Source organism: Globicephala melas, chromosome 5 (genome assembly GCF_963455315.2).
Source record: "Globicephala melas chromosome 5, mGloMel1.2, whole genome shotgun sequence".
Taxonomy (NCBI): Eukaryota; Metazoa; Chordata; class Mammalia; order Artiodactyla; family Delphinidae; genus Globicephala; species Globicephala melas.
The window spans coordinates 2314171-2341734 of record NC_083318.1 but is presented as its reverse complement, the minus strand read 5'-3'; the positions used below and the strand labels follow the sequence as shown (position 1 = coordinate 2341734).

The window sequence follows — 27564 nt, the reverse complement described above, 5'->3', positions numbered from 1 at the left end:
GGGACAAGCACGTGCAAAGGCCCTGTGGCAGAAGAAACACGGCTCACAGCCCGTGTGGCTGTGAGAGCTGGCAGGCAAGGCCAGTGGGGCCGGGAGGTGGGCACCCAAGCTGTGTGGATTTCACCCTGGAGGACAGCGATAAACAAGGGAATGTCAAGATGGGAGAAAATATTTGCAAACAATGCAACCGACAAGGGCTTAATTTCCAAAATATATAAGCAGCTCATACAACTCAGCAACAGAAAAACGAACAACCCAATCAAAAAACGGGCAGGGCTTCCCAGGTGGTGCAGTGGTTGAGAGTCTGCCTGCCGATGCAGGGGACACGGGTTCGTGCCCCAGTCCGGGAAGATCCCACATGCCGCGGAGCGGCTGGGCCCGTGAGCCATGGCCGCGGAGCCTGCGAGTCCGGAGCCTGTGCTCCGCAACGGGAGAGGCCACGACAGTGAGAGGCCCGCGTACCGCAAACAAACAAACAAAAAACGGGCAGAAGACCTAAATAGACATTTCTCCAAAGAAGAAATACAGATGGCTAATAGGCACATGAAAAGATGCTCAACATCACTAATTATTAGAAAGATGCACTTCAAAGCCACAATTAGGTACCATCTCACACCTGTCAGACTGGAAAGTCTACAAACAATAAATGCTAGAGAGGGTGTGGAGAAAAGGAAACCCTCCTACACGGTTGGTGGGAATGTAAGTTGGTGCAGCCACTGTGGAAAACAGTATGGAGGTTCCTCAAAAAACTAAAAATAGAATTACCATATGATCCAGCAATCCCACTCCTGGGCATATATCCAGACAAAACTATAATTCGAAAAGATGCACGCACCCCTATGTTCACAGCAGCACTATTCACAATAGCCAGGACATGGAAGCAGCCTGAATGTCCATTGACAGAGGAAAGGATGAAGACGTGGCACATAGATACACGCTGGAGTACTGCTCAGCCATAAGGAAGAGTGAAACCATGCCATTTGCGGTAACATCAACGGACCTAGAGACGATCATACTGAGTGAAGTAAGCCAGATGGAGAGACAAATATCATATGATATCACTTACATGTGGAATCTAAAGTATGACACAGATGAACTTATCTACAAAACAGAAACAGACTCACAGACATAAAGAACAGACTTGTGGTTGCCAAGGGGGAGGGGGTTGGGGGAAGGATGGAGTGGGAGTTTGGGATGAGCAGATGTAAGCTATTATATAGAGAATGGATAAACAACAAGGTCCTACTGTACAGCACAGGGAACTGTAGTCAATATTCTAGGATAAGCCATAACGGGAAAGAATATTTTTAAAAAAGAATGTGTGTGTGTGTGTATGTATATATATATATATACACACAACTGAATTGCTTTGCTGTACAGCAGAAATTAACATGACATTGTAAATCAACTATACTTAAATAAAAAATATTGAAAAAAAAGCCATCACATCTATGCTAAAAATAAAACATTCCGTTAATAATAATAAAAAAGAAGGGACTTTTTGTCCTTCTGGCTGCACGTGGAGAGCGGCCAGCGGAGGTCGGCTGAGGCTGGATGGTGAGGACAGGTCGGGGGCAAACTGCAGACACAGCAGCTGAACCCATCAAGGTGTTGCAGCTTTTACTTGTCAAACAAAAGGTGTGTGGATTCCAACACGCAACAGGCAGAGCAATGCAGACCAGTGCACACAGGACACGAGGGAGGCGGGGGGTGTGTGGGCAGGCTTCCCAGGCGCCCACCCCTGCCCTGCCCAGCGCTGCAAGTTTGTGGAGGGATTGAGTGAAGGAAAAATGAACGCTGACCGAATACACGTGTTAAGGGAAAGATGACCCGTATCCCAATCCATTTTTATAAGATTTAGCCGATATGAATTATTTTTGAAGACTCACAGATCAATAACTGACACTTTAAAAGTCTAATCGATAAAGAAACATTAAACATTACAATTAAAAAAAGAAAGGCCCCCCCGGCCGCTCATTGTGGGCTGCTCGGCTCAGCCGGCCAGCGGCAGGCACACCCTGAGGCCTGCCTTTTCTGATGCCTTGGTGGGAGCAGGGCGGTTCCTGCCGTGGAGTCTTAGGGGCACTGGTGTCCTGCACAGAAAGATGCGCTGGGCCTGAGAAGGGGCGGGGGGGTGGGGGGTGGGGTGGAGGGCTGGGCTGGGCTCTGCCTGCAGACAGAGCCTCTCCTGGGAAGAGTCATTTCAGCTGGGGACGCAGGCCCGGGACCCCAGCTCTCATCTGACCCACGAAGTCAGAAAGCTATCGTGCGCGCTGGCTCCCCGGGCCTCCCCACAGGCTCTTTTGTTTCTTCTGGCCGACACACCCACACTGTTGCTTCTGGGACCTGAATGCCTGCTCCCTGGGCCTCAACTCAGGCACCAGGAGCTTCGAGAGGGGACAGCAGTGACCCTGCAGGAGCAGCTCCAGGGCCAGACCACGCTGCCTGAGGCCGCAGCCCCGGCCGTTTCCCTCCACCTCGGCCAGACCTCTGGGAATGTGCACACTCTTCAGAGTGGGAAAACTCGAGACAATGCCTGGCTGCGTAAAGCACGTCAGTACACAGCTCTTGTCATCGTGAGATCTCCTGGCGAATCTCTAGGTGGCAGCTTCTTGCAGAAGAATGTGGAGAGCCATGTGGTGGGTGCAGAGCCCCTCGGGGATGACAAGATCCTAGCACTTCCGTGTGTCCATGACACCGGAGAGTCACCGGGCCTTGACAGCCATTGTCAAGTTCTGAATTTCATAATTCATGCCACCTTAAACTCACTCTGGAATTGCTCTCGACACAGAAAACAGTGCACATGTGTGGGAGGACTGCCCTTGAACACAAATAAAATTCCTTCGAACGCCAGGATTCCTACCCCAACTCCAAGGCCAGAACAGGTGATGGAAGAAACCCCACTATGTCTAAGCCACTGCCTGAGTCTCTCTGGGGTGTCAGGTGCTTGGAAAACAACACACTCATCCTCCAGCCAAAGAAAAACACGTCCATGGAAGACACCCCACATCCCACCTTACAGCTTCACTTTAGAGAACGTTTCCTGGTTTCTGTTGTCGCAGTTGGTTTTCTTTTTTTCCTTTCAATTCACCAGTTTAAGTCAGAGAAATGCTTTCCTGGTGAGAAAGTTTTTGAAGTCTGTTTCAGATCTGCTGAAAACTAGGAAAGCCACCACCTTTACGTTGGCTGGACAAACATGCAGGTTACCGTGTTGCAAATAACTTGAAGAATGCCTTACTATTAACATTTTATAGATAATTCTGTAACTCTAGGCTTTCACCCATCATTATCTCACCAGAATATCTCATCCAAACCATAACCTCCAGCACTTTAAATATTTAAATCACAACTCAAGGTCAGGTAATAGGGCTAACTGCCACCGGCCTCCAAGCGGACGGGCCCCCTCGGCACACATACCTGGAGACCGCGCAGTCTGCCTGCCCCCGCCAACCACGACAAGGCACAGACCAGAGGGACTTTACCTGGGCAGAGCCGATAAGAGCCACTGTGATGCCATTTAACCAAATACTTCCAACCATTCACCGCAAACCACCCCTCTGAATCCATACCAGGGTCAGCCAGCACAGCCCCCGGGGCCCCGGGCTCGGGCCACACACAGAGACATTGTTGCTTAGCTCACGCTCCCCAAAGAGGTAAATTAGTGCACTTTCTCCAGAGATCCCAGGCCACAGGCTGACAAAGGCGAGTCTCTCCCTTGGAGCTCACGGAGAAGGAGCCGCCAGTATACCTAACACAAAGCATCACAGGAGACGCATCCATAATTCAGAGCAGACCTTTAGCCTGCTGCTGCCACGACTGTGAATTATTCAGCAGGCAGAGAAGCTCCAGAGCTGTTCTCAGAGGCACAAGAGCTGAGGCTGAAGCCCCGGGGGCCTCTGGGCGCTTGTTTTCTGTTAAACTAGCAGCGGCAAAGGAAAAAAAAAATACTTTTTATAATAAAACTCTTAATTCCCCTATTTAAAACATTTTAATCCCATAAACAGAAAACTTATCTTTTTAATGAGAAGGTGATCACCTTCTCATTAAAAAATTGCATAGTATCAGGAATAAGTATTCGCTAAGTAATAAGCAACTACCCCAAACTGAACCACTTTTAAACCGCAAGGAGCACTTTGAGGTCAAAGCAAAGCATGCACGTGGCTGTCCCATGAAAGCTTTGTTTATAAAAACTGGCGGGGGCTGGATCTGGCTCTCAGGCTGAGCCGGCGGCCATAGATCCTTGGGTGGACACTGCTGCATAAACAGCTACAACTAGGTGACAGTTCTGTTAAAAAGGTGTTAAATCAATCTCAACATTTTCCAAGAAAACAATGCAGGAAAAGTGTTTAACGATGCAGCAGAGCCCCAGTGGGTCCCACTTTCCTATCAATGTCCTTTCTGACCTCACGTTTCTGAAGTGCAGCCATCTGCTGATGAGGCAGCAGAGCTCAGGGGTCGCAGAGGCAGTCAGGCCGGGACGTGGGGTCCCAGTCCCTCTGCGTCGGGCCCCTCACCTGCCCAGGGACTCAGGCAGTGCTCAGAAAGGCAGAGTTACTAGCACAGCTGATAAACTGGGGAGACAGGACTTTGAGCGAGGTCCGAAAACACCTCCACTGGACCTAAAGCTGCCCCTTTCTTAGAGCCACACGTGCCATCCTTTGGGGCAGCTTTTAATTTTGACATAAAATAACCTTGCAGAAAATTACAAAAACAGTTAAAGGAACTCCCATACACCCTTTCCCAGATTCACTGGCCGTCTACATCTTGCTCTACCGGCCGTGTCATCCTCTCTCCTCTCCCCTTCACTCCCTTCCTCCCAGTCTCCTTCTCTAAACACACACGCCAGTAACTTTTCCCAAACTATTTGAGATTAAGGTGGAGACAGCATACCTCTTCACCCCTGAATACTTTAGTGTGAATTTCTGAAGTACGGGGACATTTTCTTTCACGACCACAGCACAGCCATCAAAACTGGAGAAAGTGACACAGTCCGAGTTCCAGTTTCACCAACGATGTCCTTTCTGGCTATTTCCCCATCCAGGGTCCAATTCAGGTTCGCTTAGTGGTTGTGTCTCTTTAAAAGCTCCCGGCCTGGGGCTTCCCTTAGTGGTGTGGTGGTTACGAATCCGCCTGCCAATGCAGGGGACATGGGTTCGAGCCCTGGTCCGGGAAGATCCCACGTGCTGCGGAGCAACTAAGCCCGTGCGCCACAACTACTGAGCCCGCGAGCCACAATTACTGAAGCCCATGTGCCTAGAGCCCGTGCTCCGCAACTAGAGAAGCCACCGCAGTGAGAAGCTCGCTCACCGCAACAAAGAGCAGCCCCTGCTCACCGCAACTAGAGGAAGCCCGCGCAGCAACGAAGACCCAACGCAGCCAAAAACAAATAAATTAATTAATTAAATAAAACAAATAAATAAAAACAAACTAACTAATTAATTATTTTTTTAAAAAAGCCCCCAGCCTCTCTTTGGTCTCTAGACCCAGACATGGGCCGGCTCTTCTGTGGACTGCCCCTCAGTCTGGGCTGCCTGGTGTCTCCTGCTGACCTGGTAGGAGCACTCCGGGAGCGATGGGTGCCCCGCGCGTGTCCTCCTTGCACTTCTCTGCAGGAGAAGGGGCGTCAGTCCCTTGCAGCATTGGTGCTGTTTGGTTGGGGTGCCGGGCTCTCCACTGTGGAGGCGCTAACCTGCCCTCTGAGTTGATGGATGGCTCTTGTTCCTCGTCAAGCTTGTGTCCAGTATTTCAGCATCTGCAGAAGACTTTTCTTTATATATAAATTTATTTTCTTTATTTTTGGGTCTGCGTTGGGTCTTCGTTGTTGCGCACAGGCTTTCTCTAGTTGCGGCGAGCAGGGGCTACTCTTGGTTGTGCGCAGGCTTCTCATTGCGGTGGCTTCTCTTGTTATGGAGCACGGGCTCTAGGCGTGCGGGCTTCAGCAGCTGTGGCACTCGGGTTCAGTAGTTGTGGCTCGCGGGCTCTAGAGCGCAGGCTCAGTAGTTATGGTGCACGGGCTTAGTTGCTCTGCAGCATGTGGGAGCTTCCCAGACCAGGGCTCGAACCCATGTCTCCTGCATTGGCAGGCGGCTTCTCAACCATTGTGCCACCAGGGAAGTCCCCACAGAAGACTTTCTGACACCATAATTCCTCCACATTTTACTGTATGAAAGAGCTTTCCCTCCTCGCCCACTTACTATAAACTCATTTATCTACATCAGTATGCACTCAATGGACTTCTGTTTTTATGCTCTGCCTCCCTTCAAGCCGGCACCTGGGGCCTTCTGGTAAGTCCCCATCATGCACTGAGCACCTCCTTATTTTCTGGTGTAAGAACATGTGTGGGACTCATTTTGTACTTTCCGTGCTCCAGACCAGGAATCAGTTTTGCTCCAAGGAACCCAGTTCCTTTCACTGAGGAGTGGTGTTTGGACACCAAGATCTGGACACAAGGGGCACTCATTGCTACTGGGGGTTTTTGTTGCTTCCAGGCCCTTCCAGTGGACAGAGCTAAGAAATACTGATACGCATACCCACACATGCCTATGAATACACAGGTGCACAACTATTTATCTACTTATTTCTACATGCTCACATCCATCTATTAAAACCATGAATTCATACTGACACCTTAAACCCCAACCCCAACCCTAACCCCAATACATTCTCCTGTCCCATATTTGTAACTCCCTCACCAGCAGCGGAGAACTGGGCTCCCACTATTCTTGGTGTATTTGCTCATCTGCTGAAGCCTAGAATACACAGAAGGTACTTTAAGAACTGATAACACGGACTTACCTGGTGGCACAGTGGTTAGGAATCCGCCTGCCAATGCAGGGGACACGGGTTTCAGCCCTGGTCCAGGAAGATCCCACATGCTGCAGAGTAACTAAGCCCATGCGCCACAACTACTGAGCCTACGCTCTAGAGCCCGCAAGTCACAACTACGGAGCCCACGTGACACAACTACTGAAGCCTGCGCGCCTAGAGCCCGTGCTCCGCAACAAGAGAAGCCACCGCGGTGAGAAGCCCGTGCACTGCCATGAAGAGTAGCCCCCACTCACTGCAACTAGAGAAAGCCACGCGCAGCAACAAAGACCCAACGCAGTCATAAATAAATAGATAGATAAATAAAGTTATTTTAAAAAAAGAACTGATAACGCATACACTGCCAAAAACAAAACCACTAACTAGACTTTAATCTTTGTTTACAGTTCTTTTTGAGATAAAATCCACATACAGTGAAATATACAGTCCTAGGTGCAGGATTCCATGAGTTTTAGCATCACGTCATTTATTATTTTTTTTTTTTTTTTGCGGTACGCGGGCCTCTCACTGCTGTGGCCTCTCCCGTTGCGGAGCACAGGCTCTGGACGCGCAGGCTCAGCGGCCATGGCTCACGGGTGCAGCCTCTCCGTGGCATGTGGGATCCTCCTGGACTGGGGCACGAACCCGTGTCCCCTGCATCGGCAGGCGGACTCTCAACCACTGCACCACCAGGGAAGCCCATGTCATTTACTTTTTAAAGCCTGTACTTGCTCATCAAGTGAACTGGTCCACCCTTCAAACCAGGCCTTGGGAATATCTGCCATTCGGCCATTTCAACGGTAAAATTCAGTTCTGGGGGAAAACCCAGGTGGAGACTCAGGCCCATGATGGTCATTCTGGCTCTGGGTGGCATAATGCAATAGACTGCATGGGCCTGGATATCTTTATGTCTTGGTTTTCTCATTAGGGGAGAAATTAACAATTGCAGGGCTTTGTGCAAGAGTACAAGTTAAGATCTTTACACCACGCATCTAAATACTGAAAAAATATCAAAGAAGCTAACGTGCTGTTAAGTAAGATATATTCTATTCTCCTCTCTTCAAACGCCCTGAAGTCTAGGCTTGAACTTAGAATTCTGGAACTTGCCCGAGTTCTGCACTGAAAGGTGGATGCACAGGGAGGGCTGCCCGGCCCTCCCCCCACCCCCGCCCTACCCGGCTCAGCTGCATGTCCAAGTCTGCCACGTCCTGCCCACACCGCACAGTAGGCTCCCTAAGAGCATTCACTTCATTCCCCAGCTGCAGCCCTGACACGTTTTACAAATTTAAAGCCGCAGGCCTTTTTTTTTTCTCAAAGCAATCGCATATGGAATCCCTGTGTGTGGACTGGGCCACTGGGAAGGAAGAAGATACAGACAAGAACAGGTGGGACAGACCTCGGCCGCGCTCTGCTTGACCTGGTGCGGCCTCGGGCAGGCAGCCTAGCACCTCCTTCATGAAAGATCTGCCACTATTTACAGAGCCCTTCTGACGATGAGAATGAAATGTCTATGGAGCCTGACAGCACCTCCTCGGCACAGAGTCTGCAAACTATTGATCCATCAGCCCAGTTTACAAAGGAAGTTGCTGAAGTGTGAAGCCCTCCTATGACCAGCCTGAGATTAGCTGGTGAAGGTGCTGAGACAGCGTCCATGTGCTCCAAGGGACGCTCCCAGTGTCACCGTTCATGAACTCCTGGCCAGATGTCACAGCCCTGGAGAGCAGGCAAACGCCTCCCAGGTCTATAGGGCAGCGCTCAGTGTACAGTATCCTTCCATATACTTCCCAGGGCCACAGGAAATGTGGGCCCAAACACCAGAAACCTAAATGCTGAGTCTTTCCTGGAGTCACCACCAGAGAGTCGATTTATAACTGTTCTGGCAGAGCAGAGCAGAACAAACTTTCCGTGTCTGAAATGACACAAGTCCTTCTGGAGACTGAAATGCCAAGCAGATGGGGGTGAGATGCTGGGAGAGCTCGCGAGGCCGTGTGAGTGGGCAGAACGGTAGCCAAAAAGGGTCAGCGTGGGAAGTAACGCGACACGCAAAGGGGACGTGTCACTTGTCACATGAGCGCTCGGGATTCAAGGCACAGTGCTAGCAACTGTGACCACACGTGGGCTGCCCACTAGCCGGCATCTGACCACAGGGCGCCTCCAGGACTCACCAGAAGGGGACGCGGGACACTTTTCAAAGATTAGCCCTAATCAAATTCATTTAGTATGTTGATTTGAATGAAAAAAATTCACATTATTCACTTACTAATTCCTTAGTGAAATCAGTGTATTTCATCTCAGTGAATAAAATACATACACTCTGTGAAGACCTCGTTTTATTCTGGGGCCAAGAGCCGCACGTGAAGTGTGAACCCTCCAGCTGTGGCCTGACCCTGTCTGGAGGCCACTGCTCAGTGCAGAAGCCCAAGGACCCCGAATGGGGGCTCCACAAGGAAGACTCAAAACTGGCGCTCACCCCTGCCTGCAGCCGAGGCACAGCTGCAGGTGCCAGGCCTGCACTGAGACCGTGCAGGTGGGGGGCCAGGCAACGGGCACCCTCCCCAACAGGACAGGGGGCTCGTGGGCTGACCATGAGAGAAGGAAAAGGATCAAGGGGATGAGATCATCAAGGACGCACGGGGCAGGCACCGCCTTCATCAGGGATGGCACTGGGAGGCCACTCCTGTCAGTGGGAAAGAGGTAATACCGAGACATAGGAAAGGCTTACTTTTGGGTCAGGTATAAACTGTACTTTCTGGCTGTGGCATCCATAGCCTGGGATTCTGGAACAGTTATGATTTCACATAATTTTAATAATGAAGATAATATGTCAGGTGCAAAACTAAACGAATGTAATACCTGTGTCTTTTATGTGACTTCCAAATAAAGCAATCAAATTCAGAAAGTCATTTGTCCCAGACTGGGCTCCAAAATTCTGGTCACCAGGCTGGCTCCTGAGGGGTCCTTACCTCGCCCCCACCTCACCCCCAAAGAAGGCAGGCAGCTCTCCTGCCCCTTCTCCTGCAGGAGGCGGTGCTGAGTGGTGGGGCTCCCAAAGCCCCACCCCTGGTCTGATGTCTCCAGTGGGTGGCGCTCAAGGCAGAGGTGACCCAAATTGAGGTAGCATTGACAAACTAGGGGTCTGCAATCTTCAAAAGCGGCGTGAATGCGAAAAACAAGCGAAGAAGGAGGAACTGTTCCATTGAAGGAGATAAAAGAACCACGACAACTAAAAGCCAAATGTAATTCTGAACTGGATCCTTTTACCATAAAGATGACATTTACTATGAATTGGCGAAATGAACAGGGTGTGAGGATAAGATGGTAGCAATGTATCGGTGTTAATTTCCTAATTTTGATGGCTGTATTTTGGTTATGCAGGAAAATGTATTCATTTGTAAGAAATTCACTCTAAAGTATTCAAGATGGTAAGGGTATCATATCAGCAACTTACTTTCAGATGGTACAGGAAAAGTTCTTTGTCCTACAGCTGCAATTTTTGAAAGTCTGATATAGTCTCAGACTGAAAACAAATTACATGGTGCAAAAAATAAATAAAAATAAAGGTGCGCCCTCTCTCCCCCCGCCTGCCCCGAGGATCTGCCGAGCCTGACTCTTCTATGGAATAATAGATCAGGGCTCCACTACACGGGGGAACCCAACATCCTCCATGTTCTCCTCCTCAAACTGGACGGGCCGTTAAGATGAGTAAGAGGTAAATGGGGCCACGCCCTCCTCCTCATTTCTCAACATACATCTGTTGAAGGTCTACTTTGTGGCAAGCCCTGTCCTGGGAGCCAGAGCCTCCGCCCGGCTCTACCTGGCACAGCTGTGGTGGTTCACGGTGTGGGTTCCGGAGTCACACTGTCCTCCCCGTTCTGTAACGCTGCAGTAACAACCGTGTACTCATGCCACAGGGATGCTGTGAGAACTCCACTCCTCACCAAGTCACCTCACCTTTCTATAGAGCCACAGTAGTAACTATACTGGCATCCTAAGAGTATTGTGACGAGTGGTACCAGGCACATAGTAGGCATTCAATAATACTGGTTGGATAAATAGATCACGTGTTCCAAATACAAGCTAATGAGATGGCACAGGCTGAAAGGCATGTAACTTCAAATATAAACATCTTACAGTTTTAATGCACAATTCATAAAATATTTTCTACTTAAAAATTTTAAACATAAAAAATAAAATCCCTTACTGATCATTACCTAAAATTCTAGTCCTATCTCCCCTCCCTAGAGGAAACCCACCTTATTAATTTGGTGTTGATCCAAATTTCTTGTTACGCTTTTACAAACATACATATGTTCCTATCAAAACAATGTATATTGTTTAGGAAAGCTACTACTTTTCATCTTCCTGAACTCCATTAGCTCTAAAAGTCAGGCCTGGCCATGTGACTGATATGCTGTGGGTTTTCTAGTTAGATGAGAATGTCATTTGTAAATAATGATGACTTCGTTTCTTCCTTTACAAGTTTTAAAATTTCTTTTTCTTGCCTTATAGTGTTGGCCAGAATCTCCAATATAATGTTAAATAGTTGCTAAGATATGAAACATCTTTGCCTTATTCCTGGGTCTAATGTTTAACTATTAAGTATGACTTTAAAAAAATGAAATGGGTAGAAGCAGACTCACAGGTATAGAAAACAAACTAGTGGTTACCAGTGAGGAGAGGGAAGGGGGGTGCAATATAGGGGGAGGGGATTAAGAGGTACAAACTACTGTGTATAAAATAAGCTACAGGATATAACGTACAACACAGGATATAATGTACAACATGTTTTATAACAACTACAAATGGCGTATGACCTTTAAAAACTGTGAACTACTGTATTGCACCTGTAACTTATATAATATTGTACATCAACTATACTTCAATTTTAAAAAAAAAGGAATGGGGACTTAATTTTATTAGATACTCCTTTGCCTCCACTGTGATAATCATACAGTTTTACCCCTTTAATCTATTAATATAATACAATCTGCTTATGTGACCGTGATATTCCTTTATTGAAGTGTAAGCGCCATGAAGGCAGGGACTTTGCTTTGTTCACCAATGTATCCCCAGTGCCTGTAACAGTTTTTAGAAGAGAGTAGGAGTTCTAAAAATAACTGTCGAATGAATAAATGGAGACTTGAGTGGAAAAGCCTCTAATGTTAAACTATCCTTGCACTCCTTGAATAAACCTCACTTCATAAGGATGCATTTAAAAAATGAAAACACTGCTGGATTCAATTTGCTAAAGTTTTATTTAGGAAGTTTCCGTATTTGTTCACTAAGTTCAATTGGCCAATAATTCAATTTTGTGCCATACTTGTCCGGTTTTGGTATCAAGGTTATGCTGGCTTGATACGAGCAGGGTAGGGTAGCTTCCCATCTTCTATACCCTGTGTGGTAGACCACGTCAAGTCCAAAATATTTGCTGCCCCTGCTTGTGGGAGGGTTACCGTGCCCCCACCGCAGTGTCAGGCTTGGCCTTGTGAGGTGAGAGAGCGTAGCACGTCGTGCTTGGGAAGGAAGCACTGCCCGGCTCTGCCACAAGACTCACAGTGTCCCACAGAGGAGCTGCTGCGACAGCGAAAACACGCAAAGTAAAACAAGGCCAAACTGCAGGGGGCGTATAATGTAAGTAAAAAAGAAATTTTGCTTTCTTAGAGCCACTGTGATTTTGGAGTTATTTGTTATTTGCAACATCATTTATCCCAAGCTGATCGATATACTCACCTATAAATTGGTTTGGGCATGTTGCCTTTTGCGGTGTAGATCTTTGACTTCCAAATCATTTTTGCTTATGTTGATTTATCTAACCAAAGTTTCCTTTTCTTCTTAGGCCAACCATATTTTCCTAAACGTTGTCCAATTGACCTGGTAATCAGATGCATTAGTATAAAGTTATTCGTAGAATTTTCTTATAACTTTAGTTCTCTGTTATCTTTGAAGTCATCTTTGTCTTCTTTCTTCTTCATTCTTAATGTTTTTTCCCTCTTTTTCTTGATCACACGTACTGAAGACTTATTTTTTTGTTGTATTAATCAGTTATATACTGTTTGTTTTGTTTTCCATTTTGTTAATTTCTACTTTATGTTTTTCCCTACCTTGTTTTGAAAGCTTATTTGCGTATTTCCCAACTTTTTTTTTCTATAATATATACATTTAATACTACAAAATTTTCTCTGAAAACCACTTTGACTATATCGCACTGGTGTTAATATGTAGCACTATAATTACTGAGCAGTTCTAAACTGTATTATAATTTCCAGCTTAATTTTCTCCTTGACCCATGAATTATTTAGAAATATAGTTTTAAACTTTCAAATGTACAGTTTATTTTGTACTGTCTTTTTGTAATTGACTTCTATTTAATTACCCTGCAGACAGTAGATGTGCTCTGTTACCCTGCAGACAGTAGATGTGCTCTGTGTGCTACAAATATATTTTTAATTTGTAGCAACTGCACTTCTGGAGTAGTATATTGTCAACATTGGTAAATACTTCATGTATCTTTGGGAAAAAAGTGTACTCTCTATTGGATGTAAAATTTTATATATATAAAATTTACGTTGTCTGTTTTATAATTCAACATTCTGTGATCTTACTCTATTTCTTATCACTTGATTTCTTAGTTTCTGAAAAAGGTATATTATAGTCTTCCCCTAAGAATACTTGTCCACTTTTACTGTAGTTCATCTAACTTTGTTTACAAGTGAGAGACTCTATTTTTGGTGCACACTGCCTGCTTTCCTCTTTTTTTATTGTTTTTTCACTTGAATTATTTTGTCTGGTGTTAATATTGCCATACCAATTTTCTTTTTCCTCAGTATCTACCTAAGAAAATAATTAATTTCATTTAATTTTTTCAATCTTCCTGTGTCCTTTTGTTTCAAAATTGAATTTTAAACAATCTAAAAGGAGAGTTTTCTCCTTTGATGTCCTTTCTCTTCCACTGCTCTTATAATCTTCTTCAGGACCTGTCCTAGGCTCTTTTCTCTATGTAGTTCTTCTAGGCAATTTTATCCACTCCTAGTACCGTTTACATTGGAAATGCAATGAAAACAGCAACAGTGATATTGACAATAATAACGGCAGCTATCATTTGCATAGCTTTTCATTATGTGCCACGTACTGTTCTAGATGCATCGCAGGTATCAGTTCCTGTCATTCTCACAGTAGCACTGTAAGATGGGTCCTGGTACCCATCTTACAGACAGAGAACTGAGGTGGCCAGCTGGTGGCAGAGTCAGGGTTTAACCCAGTCCATGCTCTGACTCGTGTGTCTTATCACCTCTCACGTCTCCAGCCGTCTTCCAGTTCCCACTTGTCTCATAGGTTTGAGACTTCTCTTTTCTGCATGATCTCTAATTACTCAAGCTTGCCAAGGCACTAAAGTCCACTGGTGGATTGATGACCCTTAAGCTCATGCTTTCCAGGCGCAACCGTTTCTGGCATCCACACTCAGTTACCCCACTGTCTACACCACATCTCCACCTGGAAATTGCGAACCATCTCAAAAGTCACAGGTCCAAAGCAGAGCTCTTGTTATTGCCCTGTTATCTGTTTCTCCCGACCCTGCTCCTTCCCACCCCTGCCGACGTGGTGACCGCCCCCCAGTGGAGGTCTCCTCACCCTGCGCTCTCCTCACAGACACAGAGTCATCCTCTCTCAGGTCTCCACTACCCTGGATGCTCCTTCTCGGCTTTTTCCTGGCTCTTCCCATCTCCCCAAACTCACATGAGGGACAGCCTCTGCTCTCATCTCAGGGCTTGGCTCCGCTGGACTCGCGGGCCTCTGGCTGGAGCAGGCCCTGCTGCCCGCCTCCATCTCTCCCACCACCAGAAGCAGCACATCCCGCGACAATCCACCGTCTCCCAGAGGCGAGCACGGCCTGTCCACCAGCCTCTCTCGGGTGCTCGGGTCACCTTACACGCAAGTCCCTGCAAAGTCTTGTACGTTACAAGGCTTTCCCTCCCTTCTCTGAACAACAGCATCTGTTTGAGGGTGACACGTTGGCCTGAAGTAATCTCGATTAATGCTGGTTTTAGATACTGATAGAGGTCACTCATCTAAAAGAAACAGTTTTTCAAAAGGCAAACAAAGCCAGATTTAGTATTTATTCCTGGGGGAATGTGACCTGAAGATTTTTAAAGAGCAAGACAGTAAGTGGCTACGTAATGAAGATCACAAGTGCACAGTCACAAAACCATGAGAAAACCAGCTGCCCTAATATCAACGGCTGTTAGCGGCTTGCGCCACACTTCCAGTGAGAGCGTCACACCCAGATTCCAAAGTGCTGTACCCCCCAGCTCAGACAGAAAGAAGCCAGGGTGACTCTGGAAAACTGGCAGTGACTCACAAGTTAGCTCCAAAATGTGTAAGGAAATGCAAAGGGCCTGGAATAAGCAAAACCATCCTGAGACTACACAACCAGATCTCCGAACGCACGACAGAACGACAGTAATGACGACACAAGGTGCTGATCCAATGACAAAGAGACCAATGGAACAGAAGCTGGAAGCCAGAAACAGACCCACAAATATACGATTACCTGATAAAGGTGCTGCTTCCTTTCAGTGGGGAGAGGATCGCCTTTTCAATAAATGGAGCTGGATCAACTGGGTCCCAGACGGGAAAAATGACTCTTGTCCCCTAACTCACAGCATACACAAATACCAGCTGCAGATCATCAGAGCTTTCAATGCAGAAGATAAAACAACGATGGCTTTACCTTCATGAACTTGGGAAGGGCAACGCCTGCTCTAAAAGGATATAAAAAGCATCACAGAAAGGGAAAATGATAAATTGGATGATACAAAGATTAAAAACTTTTGGTCACCAAAAGAGACCACGAAGAGGGCTTCCCTGGTGGCGCGGTGGTTAAGAAGCCACCTGCCAATGCAGGGGACATGGGTTCGAACCCTGGTCCAGGAAGATCCCACATGCCGCGGAGCAACTAAGCCCGTGCGCCACAACTACTGAGCCTGTGCTCTAGAGCTCGCGAGCCATAACTACTGAGCCCGCGTGCCAAAACTACTGAGCCCACGTGCCACAACTACTGAAGCCCGCGCGCCTAGAGCCCGTGCTCCACAACAAGAGAAGCCACCACAATGAGAAGCCTGAGCACCTCAATGAAGAGTAGCCCCTGCTCGCCGCAACTAGAGAAAGCCCGCGCACAGCAACGAAGACCCAATGCAGCCAAAATAAATAAATTAAAAAAAAAAAAAAAAAGAGACCACGAAGAGAATGAACAGGTAAGCTGTGGGGGAGCTCACCTGAATACATAAATCCAATGTATTTTTTCAAATTTCCTACAAATTTCAAATTTGAATTTTTTTCAAATTTCCTACATACCAATAAGGAAAAGTAGATGATCTAGCAGGAAAATGGGCAGAAGTCTTGCATGAGCACTGAGTTGAAGAGACAGAGATTAGAATCAGGCCAGGCCAGGCTGGAATTTGCAGGTGCCAGGAGGAAAGCTAGTGAAGAAAGAGCTCCAGAAATCTCAAAAGAGACCCCTGGAGTCTGTTGCTGAATTCTAAGGTGTGTGCACACGGGGCGAAGCCCATGAGGCCAGGCAAAGAAGAGCTGGGAGCTGCAGGATGAACGTTCCCAGAACTGACACAGGGTTGTGAGATTTCTGAGTCCCCACTAGCTCTGCTTGAATGCCTGGCCTTCAAAGGAGACCCCACATGTGTCAGGCTTCAGTAGTGGGCTAAACTAGCTTACAGTGAAAGCGACTTTAGATTTGGCCTAGAAAAAAAAAGCGTAAAAACAAGCCTCAAAGGGGCCAAGCCAAGCCCCAAGTAGCTGAACTGCCGATTAGAACAAAGCCCTATACTCTTCAAGGGAAGACAACAAAATCCCGCAGCCAGTCGAAAACCGCTAGACATGAGAAGATGCAGAAATGTGACCCACGACCAGGAGAAAAATGAGGCAGTAGAACAGACCCAGGAGTGACAGCGAGGATAAGTGAGCAGTGAGAGACCTGAAGACGCTTAAAGATGTTGTAAACACGCTCTAGAGTTTAAAGGAAAGCGTGAATATGTCAGGAGAGAAGTGAAGGGTTCTAAAAGATCTGACAGGAACTTCTAGAGGTGAAAAATAAACCTCTGAAATGAACAGTCCACAGGATGGAATTAACAGCATATTAAACACTGTAGAATAGATCAGTGAACTTAAACACAGAACAAAAGAAACTATGAAGCATATGGAGAAAAAAAAAAAAAAAAGGCTGAAAATGAACAAGTCTCAGTGGCCTGTAGGAAAAGCCCAAGTCCCCAGAGTGGGAGAGGGGTAAACAGTATCTGACACTCAACACGCCCCAAATGGCAGATACACAACAAAACCAACCCAAGACTCATCGTAATTAAGTTGCTGAAAACCAGCGAGAGAGAAAATCTTACAAGCTGAGAAGGCAGGCCCAAAGGCCTCTACTTTCTCTCCTTAGTTTTCTTAATCTGCATAAAAGCTGCTTAGGTAGAGCTCTTGCAAAAAGCCACTGAGCCCTCCCCAACCTCAAGGTCGACTTCTAGACCTTTCCCCTAAATTATTTTGGCCAATCAGATTTTCAACCCAATCTGTGTAATACTTTCTCTGAGCAACGTTATACCTATTCTCCTGAGAGTGAATCTAATAAAATTTTCAAGCCACTTGGCAAGTCCTTAGGTAAAAAGCTTCCAGCATTTAAAACAATATTAATTATTTTAGTAAACGCTTCACTGAAGTGTAATACATACCAAAAAAGGGCACAAATCATGAGTGAACACTCGTGTGAGAGGCAGAACACGGGCTCTGGCGGGAGCTGCCTCAGGGTGACTGCTCCCCTGACGGGACACACGGCTTACTAGACCAGTCCTTACACTGCTCTGCATGCTACGGTTTCCTAAGAGACGCTTTCCCCCCAAGAAGCAAACTAATCAATCCCCTTGGAGTGGAAGGAGACACACCTGCTTGCAGGTGGGGCCTCTGGGGGGAGGATGAGGAACGCACACAGGAAGGGGTCACAAAGGGGACCCCCTTCCACAGTGACTGCAGTGCTTTGGAGGAAAGGCCTCAGGCAAATACGCCCCAACGTTAGCTGGCGTGGCTTCTAGGAGGAAGGTATGTGGTCACTGGTTTATTACTTTTGAACTTCTGTTTGGTTGAAAAAAATTTCACAATATAAATAATTACTAATAAAAACTCTCTCCAAATATCTTGTAGAACTGGAAAGAAATCAGCACACTGCAAAGAATCTTGGCAGAAATCGAGTCGCTATCCTTCCAAAAACTAAACTCCAAGTCTGACTAGTGTTTACAAAATACTTAGTACTTCGCACCCTATAAATACACTATGCAACTCTGGGTATAATTTTTAGGTTCAAAGCAGACCATAAGGTATGTTACAATATATTAAACTGAAATAAAGACTTCTGGTTAAAACAACCCCTCCCACACAGCAAATAACAAATTAACATTCCATCTCTACTAGTTAGCAAACATTTTTGAAAATGTGCAATTAGGCTGCACCGTTCTTCTGATGAGGAAAGTATGGCTTCACCAGAATTCTGTACAAATACCCATGACACCACTCTGAAACCTTTACACTTCTCCTTCTCTTTCATAATTTTACAGGATGCAAATTCATTGCCAAAAATACTAGAGATCATAGTACCTCATATTTTATTTTTAAAGATTTTTTTTTGATGTGGACCAATTTTAAAGTCTTTACTGAATTTGTTACAATATTGCCTCTGTTTTATGTTTTGGATTTTTGGCCGTGAGGCATGTGGGATCTTAGCTCCGCGACCAGGGATCGAACCCACACCCCCTGCACTGGAAGGCAAAGTCTTAACCACTGGACCACCAGGGAAGACCCAATACCTAGTATCTTAAAGAAGGGTGCAGTTTAACTCCCTCAATTAACAGGCACGTAACCCTCACCACCAGGCAGCTGCTGTAAGAGCCCCGGAAGCGGCCTGACGCGCAGGGCCCACTCCTGCACCGCGACCCCACCAGGCAGGCAGAGAAGGTGCCATCAGGCCTCGAGAAAAGACAAGACACAGAGAGAGACGACCGCGGCCTGCGAGCTTCCCTCCGTGGCCGCAGAGTGCACGGTGTGAGCGGATTGGGGGCAGGCGGCTAGCCAAGAGCTGCCCGGGGGGAGTCAGCTCTTTCCAGAGAGTGACCAAAGCAACAGGAGTTTTTCTGTGCCTTGACGTATTCTCTCACACACGATGGTGTTAAAGGAGAGACCCTCTAAACCCCAAACCCCTGAAGCAGTAAGAGTCACTTCTGGAAACCAAAGTTTACTGTGAACTTTAGTAAAGCGCGAGGGAAACAGAGCTGAGAGGCAGACCTGGATGGAGGGCTGAGGGTTGGCCTTAGGCGAGAGGCGGGAGGGGTCCCAAGGCTGGAGGTGGGGAATGAGGACCCTCGGCTGGAGATGGCCCAGATTGTGCTCACCATGGCTCCCCGGGTGTCCAGCAGGGTCACGGAGCGGGCAGAACCGGGAGATGTGGCCCCGCAGCCATGCCCACTGAGCTACGCTCAGCCCTGGCCAGGTGTGTACAAACTTTTGGGGAAGGAGCCCCGGTGGGCCCTGGAAAGCGATCTGCTGGGCCTGAGACCACTCACCGCTCAGCACCTGGAGGAACGGGCGGAGAGGACTGGAGGCTCTAGTCTGTGACCACCTACTTTGCTCTTTTGTTTCCTACTGAAAGTTATTTCAAAACAAGACAAAACAAACCGGCACACGGCAGCTGCCCAGGTAAGTGTGGGCAACGTGAAGACGAGCCACCGACTCTCCTCCCCCCACGTCCGGCACAGGCGGGGGCGGAGGAGGGGCAGTAAAAATCAGCCACAAACTTAGCAAAAGCAACCAGAAAAGACGGCACCGTCTGATGCCGTAAGCTTCAAACAAGAAAAAGAGAAAGAAAAGAGAAAAAATGAGAACGTTTTGACAGGTTCTGAGTCTAACCCATCCCTGAGTCCCCAGCAGGTGTCCTGGGGAAGGAAGGTGCACCGACAAAACAGGGAAAGTCAAGGATACACCCTTGTGGGTAGAGCCCAACTAGTGCTGAGGGTGTCAGCTCCGGCAGGAAGGACACGGGAGCTCGGCACTGTGGTCTCTCTGGGCTCAAGAATGTCAGTGCCAGAAAGCACAGCGTTAAGGGCCATGGGGACTGCTGACATCCACAGATGGGAGGATGACGTGATAGATGGGTAAATGGGTGGGTGGGTGGGTGGACAGATGGACGGATGGATGGGTGGGTGGGTGGGTGGATGGATGGGTAGGTAGATGGATGTGTAGATGAGTGGGCGGACGGAGGAAAGAAGGTATAGAATATGCAAAAAGCAAACACAAAGTCTGGTCTGGAAGAAAACACAGCCTAAAAAGCTTTAGAAATTCTTCATGTTCTATGAGAGAAAGGGGAGAAAGCACAGTTGATGAAACAGATTGAGGACAAAATCAATACTATTACAAAATGAATAAAAAGTAAAAGAAGAGGCAAGATATGTCTGAAAAATCAAATTAATAACATAGAAAAAAACCTTTTACAACTAAATTGCCTTTGAGTATAACTGACTGACTTTCTCAAAGAAGGAGCAGAGAACACTCTTGGGCTCTTAGAAACCTCCCTGGTGAGTGAGAGCATAGAGGCCGAGGGTCTGACCTGCTTAACGGTGGCCACGTGATCAGAACTCCTTCCGAAGATTTGCAAACCTATCTGATAAAGGATTAATAAACATAATATACAAGGAGCTCATACAACTCAATAACAAAAACCCAAATAAGCAGATTAAAAAACGGGCAAAAGACCTGAGGTGAATATATTCTTAGACACAGAAGACATACAAATGGCCAACAGGTACATGAAAAGATGCTCAACATCACTGATCTCAAGGAAATGCAAACCAAAACCACAATGAGATGTCACCTCACACCCATTAGTCGACAGTCTTGTCTATTATCAGAGACAAGAGGTGAGTGCTGGAGAGGGTGTGGAGAAAAGGAAACCCTCCTACACTGTGGGTGGGAATGTACATTGCTGTAGCTGCTGTGGAAAACAGTCTGGAGGGTCCTCAAAAGAATTAGAACTAGAACTACCATAGGATCCAGCAACTCCATTCCTGGTGATTCATCCAGATGAAGCAGGATCTCGAAAGATATATGCATCCATGTTCACTGCAGCATTATTCACAACAGTCAAGATATGGAAACAAGTTAAGTGCCCATGGAGGAACGGATAAGGAAATTATGGTGTGTGGAGATATATATATATATATATATATTACGTATAATGGAATATTATTGTCTTAAAAAAAAAGAAGGAAATCCTGCCTTTGCAACACCATAGATGAATCTGGAGGACATGCTAAATGAAATAAGCCAGACACAGAAAGACAAAAACTGTATGATCTCACTTCTATGTGGGATCTAAAACAGTCCAATTCATAGAAGCAGGGAGTAGAATGGTGGCTGCCAGGGACTGGGGGGAGGGGGACATGGGGAGACATGGGTCAAGGCATGAAAAGTGTCAGCTGTGAGATGAGTAAGTACAGCGTGGTGACTATAATCGTAGTGTTTTGTACACTTGACATTTGAGAAGAGTCGATCCCAGTGTTCTCACCACACACACAAAAGGTGCCTGTGTGAAGTGACAGATGTGTTAATTAGCTTGATTGTGGTGATCATGCCACAATGTGTATGTACATCAAAATATCACACCATATACCTTAAACACATACAATTTTTTTTATCAATTATACCTCAATAAAGCTGGAAAAAAGTAAAATAAAATAATTTTTAAAAGGGAAAAAGAAAGCCTCGCGTAGGAAGCGGTTACTGATATCAGAAGTGAGTCCGAACAACACGCACGGGTGGGTACCGAGCACGACCTAGGGCGCTGACCTCGCCTATAACCGGTTTCTCTTTGGCTGCATCTCACAGCCCAGGCTTATGACGTAGTCCTGGTCACTAAGGGACCATTGGCCCGACACCACATACTCAGCTGCTCTCCACGTTGACTGTAACTACCGATGAGTCTAACCTGCCAGCACACCTCTCAGCTACCAGTTACAAAGGAACTAACCAGCAAGCGCAGAGCCTCCACCAGACCCCCGTCCCCCTCTCCCAGTACTGAGTCCCGGGACTGAACCGGCTCAGGCAAGGCCCAGAGCTCATGGAGCCAACGTCAGTGCCCCAGGCTGGTGACACCCGGGCTCAGTGGCCAGGGCTCCGCAGCTGCCAGGTGACACGGAGCCCCACCGCTCCGCCTTCCCTGTCACTTCCTAACCTGCCGGCCCCCTTCCTGACGTCCTATTGCTTGGCCGAAGTTGTACTTCGTTGGAAAGGGGCAGACGGAGAAAAGCAGGGCAGACAGTAGACATAAAATCAAAGGCCGTCTCCATTCAGAAAACAAACAACAATTAAAGAATGCATGTCTTTCATCTCAGATATTATTTCTGATTTCAAAAGGTCCCGGTTTTTATGTTAGAACAATAATCAGAAATATTACAAAGTACTGCTTATTAATTTATGGCAACAGAGTTTAAAATCCACTCCAGAACGATCTGTCAGACAGAAGAAACTGCACGCGTGTCCCCGTGGACACTTGGGCCGCGGATGCAGAAGCATCCTCAAAGGCCCTGGCCACGCCCAGCAGACAGTTCTGCTGCCGTATTTTACAGAATGGGATTCTACTAAGCTCGCTTGCTTCTTTTTTGAGAGGGTTTCACGAAGAAGGAAAAACTGAAAGCCACCGCCCTAACGGCCTAACGCAGGCCTTAGCCCCGAGGCCCTGCTGTCTGCCATACTGTAAATGCCCGAATTCAATATTCACTTGACAAACACCTCCCGTGCCATCGCTGTGCTGAAGCCACCGCGCGAAGGTCACTGTCCAGTGGGTGGAGGGAGCAGACAAGCCAGTGACACCGATAAATAATTAAAATGATGGTACCTCGTCAGCAGTGTCGGAAGGAGATGAAGCCTAGGCTGACGCTCAAGTGAAGGCCGGGGTGGTCGGCGCAGGGCTCCGGGGGGCGCTGCCCCAGGCCGGGGAGACCACGCTGGCAGCGGACAGTGCTGTGGAAGCCCACCGAGACCCCACGCGTCTGAGGGGCCGCGGGAGACTAGGGGAGGAAGTCTGCCAGCCTGGGGGGTGGAGCGAACCGCGAGGGGCGGAGTTTAGGCGGAGGAAGTGGGAGGGGCCGGGATTCAGGGGGCGGAGACGGAGGAAGGTCACGGGGAGACCCTGGGGCCACAGCATGCTTGGGGAGAAAGAGCGAGGTTGGAAAGGCTAGGTTGGTATGTGTATGAAGCAGCTAGAGAGAACGTGCCCCGTGCCCCAGACCCCAGACCCCAGACCCCAGGAGCCAGAGCCGCGTCCCCCATGGTCACGTGCCTGCAGGTGCAGGCGTTTATTCGAAAGCTCCCTAATGCCCCAACTTCCCAACCTCAAAGGGCGGGTCCAGTATGGCAGAGACAGCCTGGCCCTTCCAGGGTGTGGGAGCTGGGTGGGAGGGGAAGTCCTGGCGAAGCTGCTTGGTACTACAGGGTAAAAAAGAAAGAAAATAAGAGAGTAAACTTTAATTACAATAAAGCTGCCTTGTGCCAAACCCCCGGTTCAGGGACTGGAAGGCTCTCTCCCCTCTGCTCGGGAAGGCCTTACAGTGCCACCAAGCTGTGGCCGCCAGCTCCCCAGGGTTCCGTTCCCACACGGGGGGATCCGGGGTGAATAAGCGTTCGGACAATTTGCCACAAGGCAGGTCATTGCATTTTAAGCCTCTCACGTGCTAGGATGTTCTTCCTTTTCTTGAGGTAGAATCTGCCTCCCTGGACTCCCTCCTGGTCCTGGTTTGCCCTCCACAGAGACTGACCTCTAATCCTTCCTTCACAGGGTGGTCTCTGGCTTTGGGCCACTCTCCTGAGAAATCGAAAAGACACACTTCTGGTTGACAAAGATTGCGAAAGCAGCATTGTCCAGCTTCCTTAAAATAAAGCCACAAAACTAGCTATATGGTGAGAACACACATGATAAAGGTATGAAGTGTGAAATGAGTCCAAAAGTTAAATGAGTCCAAGTGACCTCACCGGCAAGGTGAACTGAACACAAAACATTCCTAAGTGCTGATTTATTAGTCACCCAAACCAGGCCGACGGCTAGGTGGAGGCCGCGCGGCTTGTGAAAAGGCTGCTCCCCAAAGCCGGTCCTGAGTCACTGCAGGACTCGTTTCCCGTAGAAGCAGTTTGTTCCTGGAGCTCCCAGGCCCCCAGGAGCCGGAACCTCCTGCTCAGCACGAACATGAAACATCTCTGTGGACACACGTTCTGAGTTTGTGCCTGGATCCTCTCACCAGCCCCGACCGCGGATGGGGTAAGGTGACCCCAGGAAGCAGGTGTCAGGAACTGGAGGGTCCAGGGCTGAGACGCGGAGCAGGGCGCCGTGAGCCTGGGTCTGCAGTGAGGCAGACCTCAGAGCCTGGGCCCCAGCCTCTTAACTTGGTGTCTGTGTGACCCTCCTTCTGCCTGCGTGCTTCTACCTGTAAAGATGGCTGAGTATAACACACACCTCCTGGAACTAATGTGCAGAATAAATGAGATCGCTTTTTCTTCTTATTTGTAAGCAGAAAAGAAATTGAAGATGGAAAATAATAAAAGCATGGAAAAACTCAATAGGACACACACAACTGTCTGGTGCAGTCCCTGAAATTGAAGGCGTGCTCAAGAAATAGTGACCTTGCCCCCTCCCTGCTCTGCCGCAGAGGGACTCATGAGGGAGGGGCCCATCCTGAGTGGCCCGGGGCCTGAGGCAGGAAGAGAAGTAGGGACTTGGGGGTGGGGAGCCCCAGCAGGGCAGGGGGACCACTGCCACCAGCCAGGACACCACTTCCTTAGAAAGGACACAGGGCTGTGAGTCTGGGACTTCCCACACTTGGGAAGTTTAACTTTCCAAAAATTGTAAAATGAAGTATATAATAAAACTCCCCGGGGTTCCTGCATCTACCGCTGACAGGAGAAAACTTTAGAGATGAATAAAGCTTAATAATTATGATTAAATTGAACATTTTAAATAAACTTCTCAAATGTATAAACGTCCTGCAGAAATGAATGCCTTCTAGCAGAAAAGATAAATGAGCGCACAGGAGAAAGGTGAACATGAACAGAACACTGTGAAAACCACTCACTTTATCCTGGAGTTGGTTACAGGTCCTATTCCCTTTCATTAGGGAAGCTTTTCCCACTCCTAGCTTAAGGTGATTAAAGGACATGATTATTGTTGTACATAAGACAGGTAACATAATTCCTTTTATGAAAAAAATAAATCCCCAGACACAGACTTTAGGATCTGTCTGGTCTCAGCTTCAGGTATCTGCACACTTCTCGTACTTCCCACGGCTGGACTGACCCCAGCCGGCGGAGGGTGACTGGCGTGAGTCACCTTCCAGGCCGAGCCCCGCCGCCTATCTGCCACCCTGTCTAAGGCTCATGACTGAAGTCTGTAGTTGTTGGACAACAGAAACCCTTGGTTTCTCTTTAGCTTACAATAAAGAGGGTAACGTTGAACCCCGTGACTCCCCAGCTCTGGCAGTACTTGGGACCCACAGCCAGCAAATAAATGAAAATAAAGTGCTGATACATTTTGACAAATTATAAAATTCAACTCTCAATAGACAGAACAGAGTAATTAAAAACAAGTAAAAAAAACCAAAACTGTGAGCATAGGACTTTTATGAGTATTATCAGAAATAAGGAACATTTGGAAGAAACTCTCCAAATCATTTTGAAGGGTTTTTAAAACTCACGGAACTAAAATGATAAGGGTTACATCGAGAAATATCTTAAGTGAAGTAGGATATCTCCGGCCATCTGCTTTTCGGGGAAGTCCCATTAAAAGAATCCCCTGAACAAAACCATTTAAAGGCAGAAAGTAAGCTTCCTCTTCATCCCACACCTCTCCAATTATCTACTAAACTTTTCCTAAGAAAGGGAAATTTAGCAACCGAGCGTCTCACCCGAATTTGCAGAATTGCTCAAATTCAGCGAGAGCTCTACAATCTCCACTTGCTGGTTTACAAGCTGGTTCTACAAGGCAGGCAGCAGGTCTTTACCTGCTGGCACAGGAATGCGAGGGGACGGGCGAGGGTGCTGTCACACCCAGCACGTCCCTGCGATAAACTGCTTCCAAGCCCCAGGTGGCAGCCACTGGGAGGAACGGAGAGCTGCCCCCAAACTGGCCCCAACTAAACCCTCCCCCCACCCAGGGAAGCAGAAAGGCCAAGAAAACATCGTTACGAGTGAGCCAACAGCAAATACACTCCACATTTGAAAACTTCGTTAAAAATAATAAAAATATACATCAGAAATTGTGACTTACCACCATCAGACACAGTTGCAGACTGAAAGAAAAGAGAGAGAGACATGAGTTAATTGGGCCTCATGACAGGTCAGGAGATGATAGCACGTCCACGTGAGGAGCAAAAGCAGACTCTGGCCGTCCCCGTTCTGGGAGCGGGTGTCCAGGAGACCAGCCGCCTCACTGGGGCGCGTCCCTGCGCTTCCTGGGCGAGCCGGGGAGCAGGCCGGGCGGAAGCAGCCCATCTCCACTTGGGGACAAATCCCAGCACGTTTGACATCGCCGTCTTAGTAACAACCTCGGTGAGAACCGTGTTACAACTTCGGTCTGATCAGCCCGGGCTGGAGTCCGTGAGGCGCACCCACGTCCAGGAGGCAGGCACCCTGCCCACTGTCCGTCCAGGGCCAGGCGCTGCCCTGGGCACATCACAGCCCCGCTCGGCGCTCTCACGCCGAGGCCCGGCCCGCGCAGGGGTGAAACCGCCCCGGTGGTAGCAGACTGGGGGCTCGCCCACAGCCAACCCCGACCACCAGGCCCAGCCACCCTGAGCAGACAGATGGGGACAGGCCAGGACTGGAGGGAGGAGGCCATCGAGGGAGGTCCTGGAACGACAGGCGGGCTGGGCTCCCAAAGAGCTCTGAGCAATCCTCCGATGGGGACAGCTGGGGACCCGCCTGTGGGTCAACAGTTCTGAGGTTGCAACCTAGGGAAGGTCACCTGGGACACGGAGGGAGAGGGCTCCGGAGAAGGAGTCGGGAAAGGGAAAAGCTGGGCGGAGGCAGGAGAGGGTGTCGGTGGCACAGACACCAGGGAGCCTTCACCGCGGGAAGGGGAGCAGGTTCAGTGCAGGGCAACCTGCTGCCTTGTTGACGTGTCCTGGTCACGGCACAGGCACAGCTCCGAGAGCAGCGGGCAGGAGGGCCCCAAGGCAGGGACGGGGGCCAGCGGGCCGCTGGTGCGGAGCCGGGCACCGGAGCGGGCGTGCTGCCCTCTGCGTCTTTGCCCAGCGCTGGGCTGGGCGCGAGGAAACCTCCCAGCCACGCCCTAAGAATAAACCCACTGCAGAACCCCCAGGCCTTGCACGCCTTCCTCTCCGCAGAGGGAAGGGAGACCGGAGTGCATGGCGTGGAGGGTGAACGGGGAGCCCCTTCCCAAGTTCTGGGCCCCCCCAACAAGCAGAGGTCATGTTTTAAGACCCCTAAGGCCAAAGCCAAACAAGTGAGGACAGAGGTGCCCCAGATTAGCTGCTTCCGGTGGAAGCCCCATCCCCCCGGGGGAGAGAAAGCATGTATTTGTGGCTGAATTTTGAAAAGAGCCACCATGTCAACTGCATCCCCTACTCACTGTTTGGCCCTCCCGTCGCCAGCGCCAGGGCCCCCCAGACCTTGCCTCCTTGACTTCACGGAAGACAAGGGACGCTCTTG

General features: G+C 48.4%; 1 protein-coding gene across 7 annotated transcripts in view; it reads right to left on the bottom strand.

The window, feature by feature from the left end:
• Positions 1-27564, bottom strand: part of RGS12 (regulator of G protein signaling 12) — a 119455-nt gene that overhangs the window by 23695 nt on the left and 68196 nt on the right. For all 7 annotated transcript variants that reach the window (XM_030876782.2, XM_060298913.1, XM_030876784.2 and 4 more), the window contains one exon: positions 26162-26183. In XM_030876782.2, the coding sequence (XP_030732642.2) occupies positions 26162-26183 (22 nt within the window). The remainder of the gene's footprint in view (positions 1-26161; positions 26184-27564) is intronic.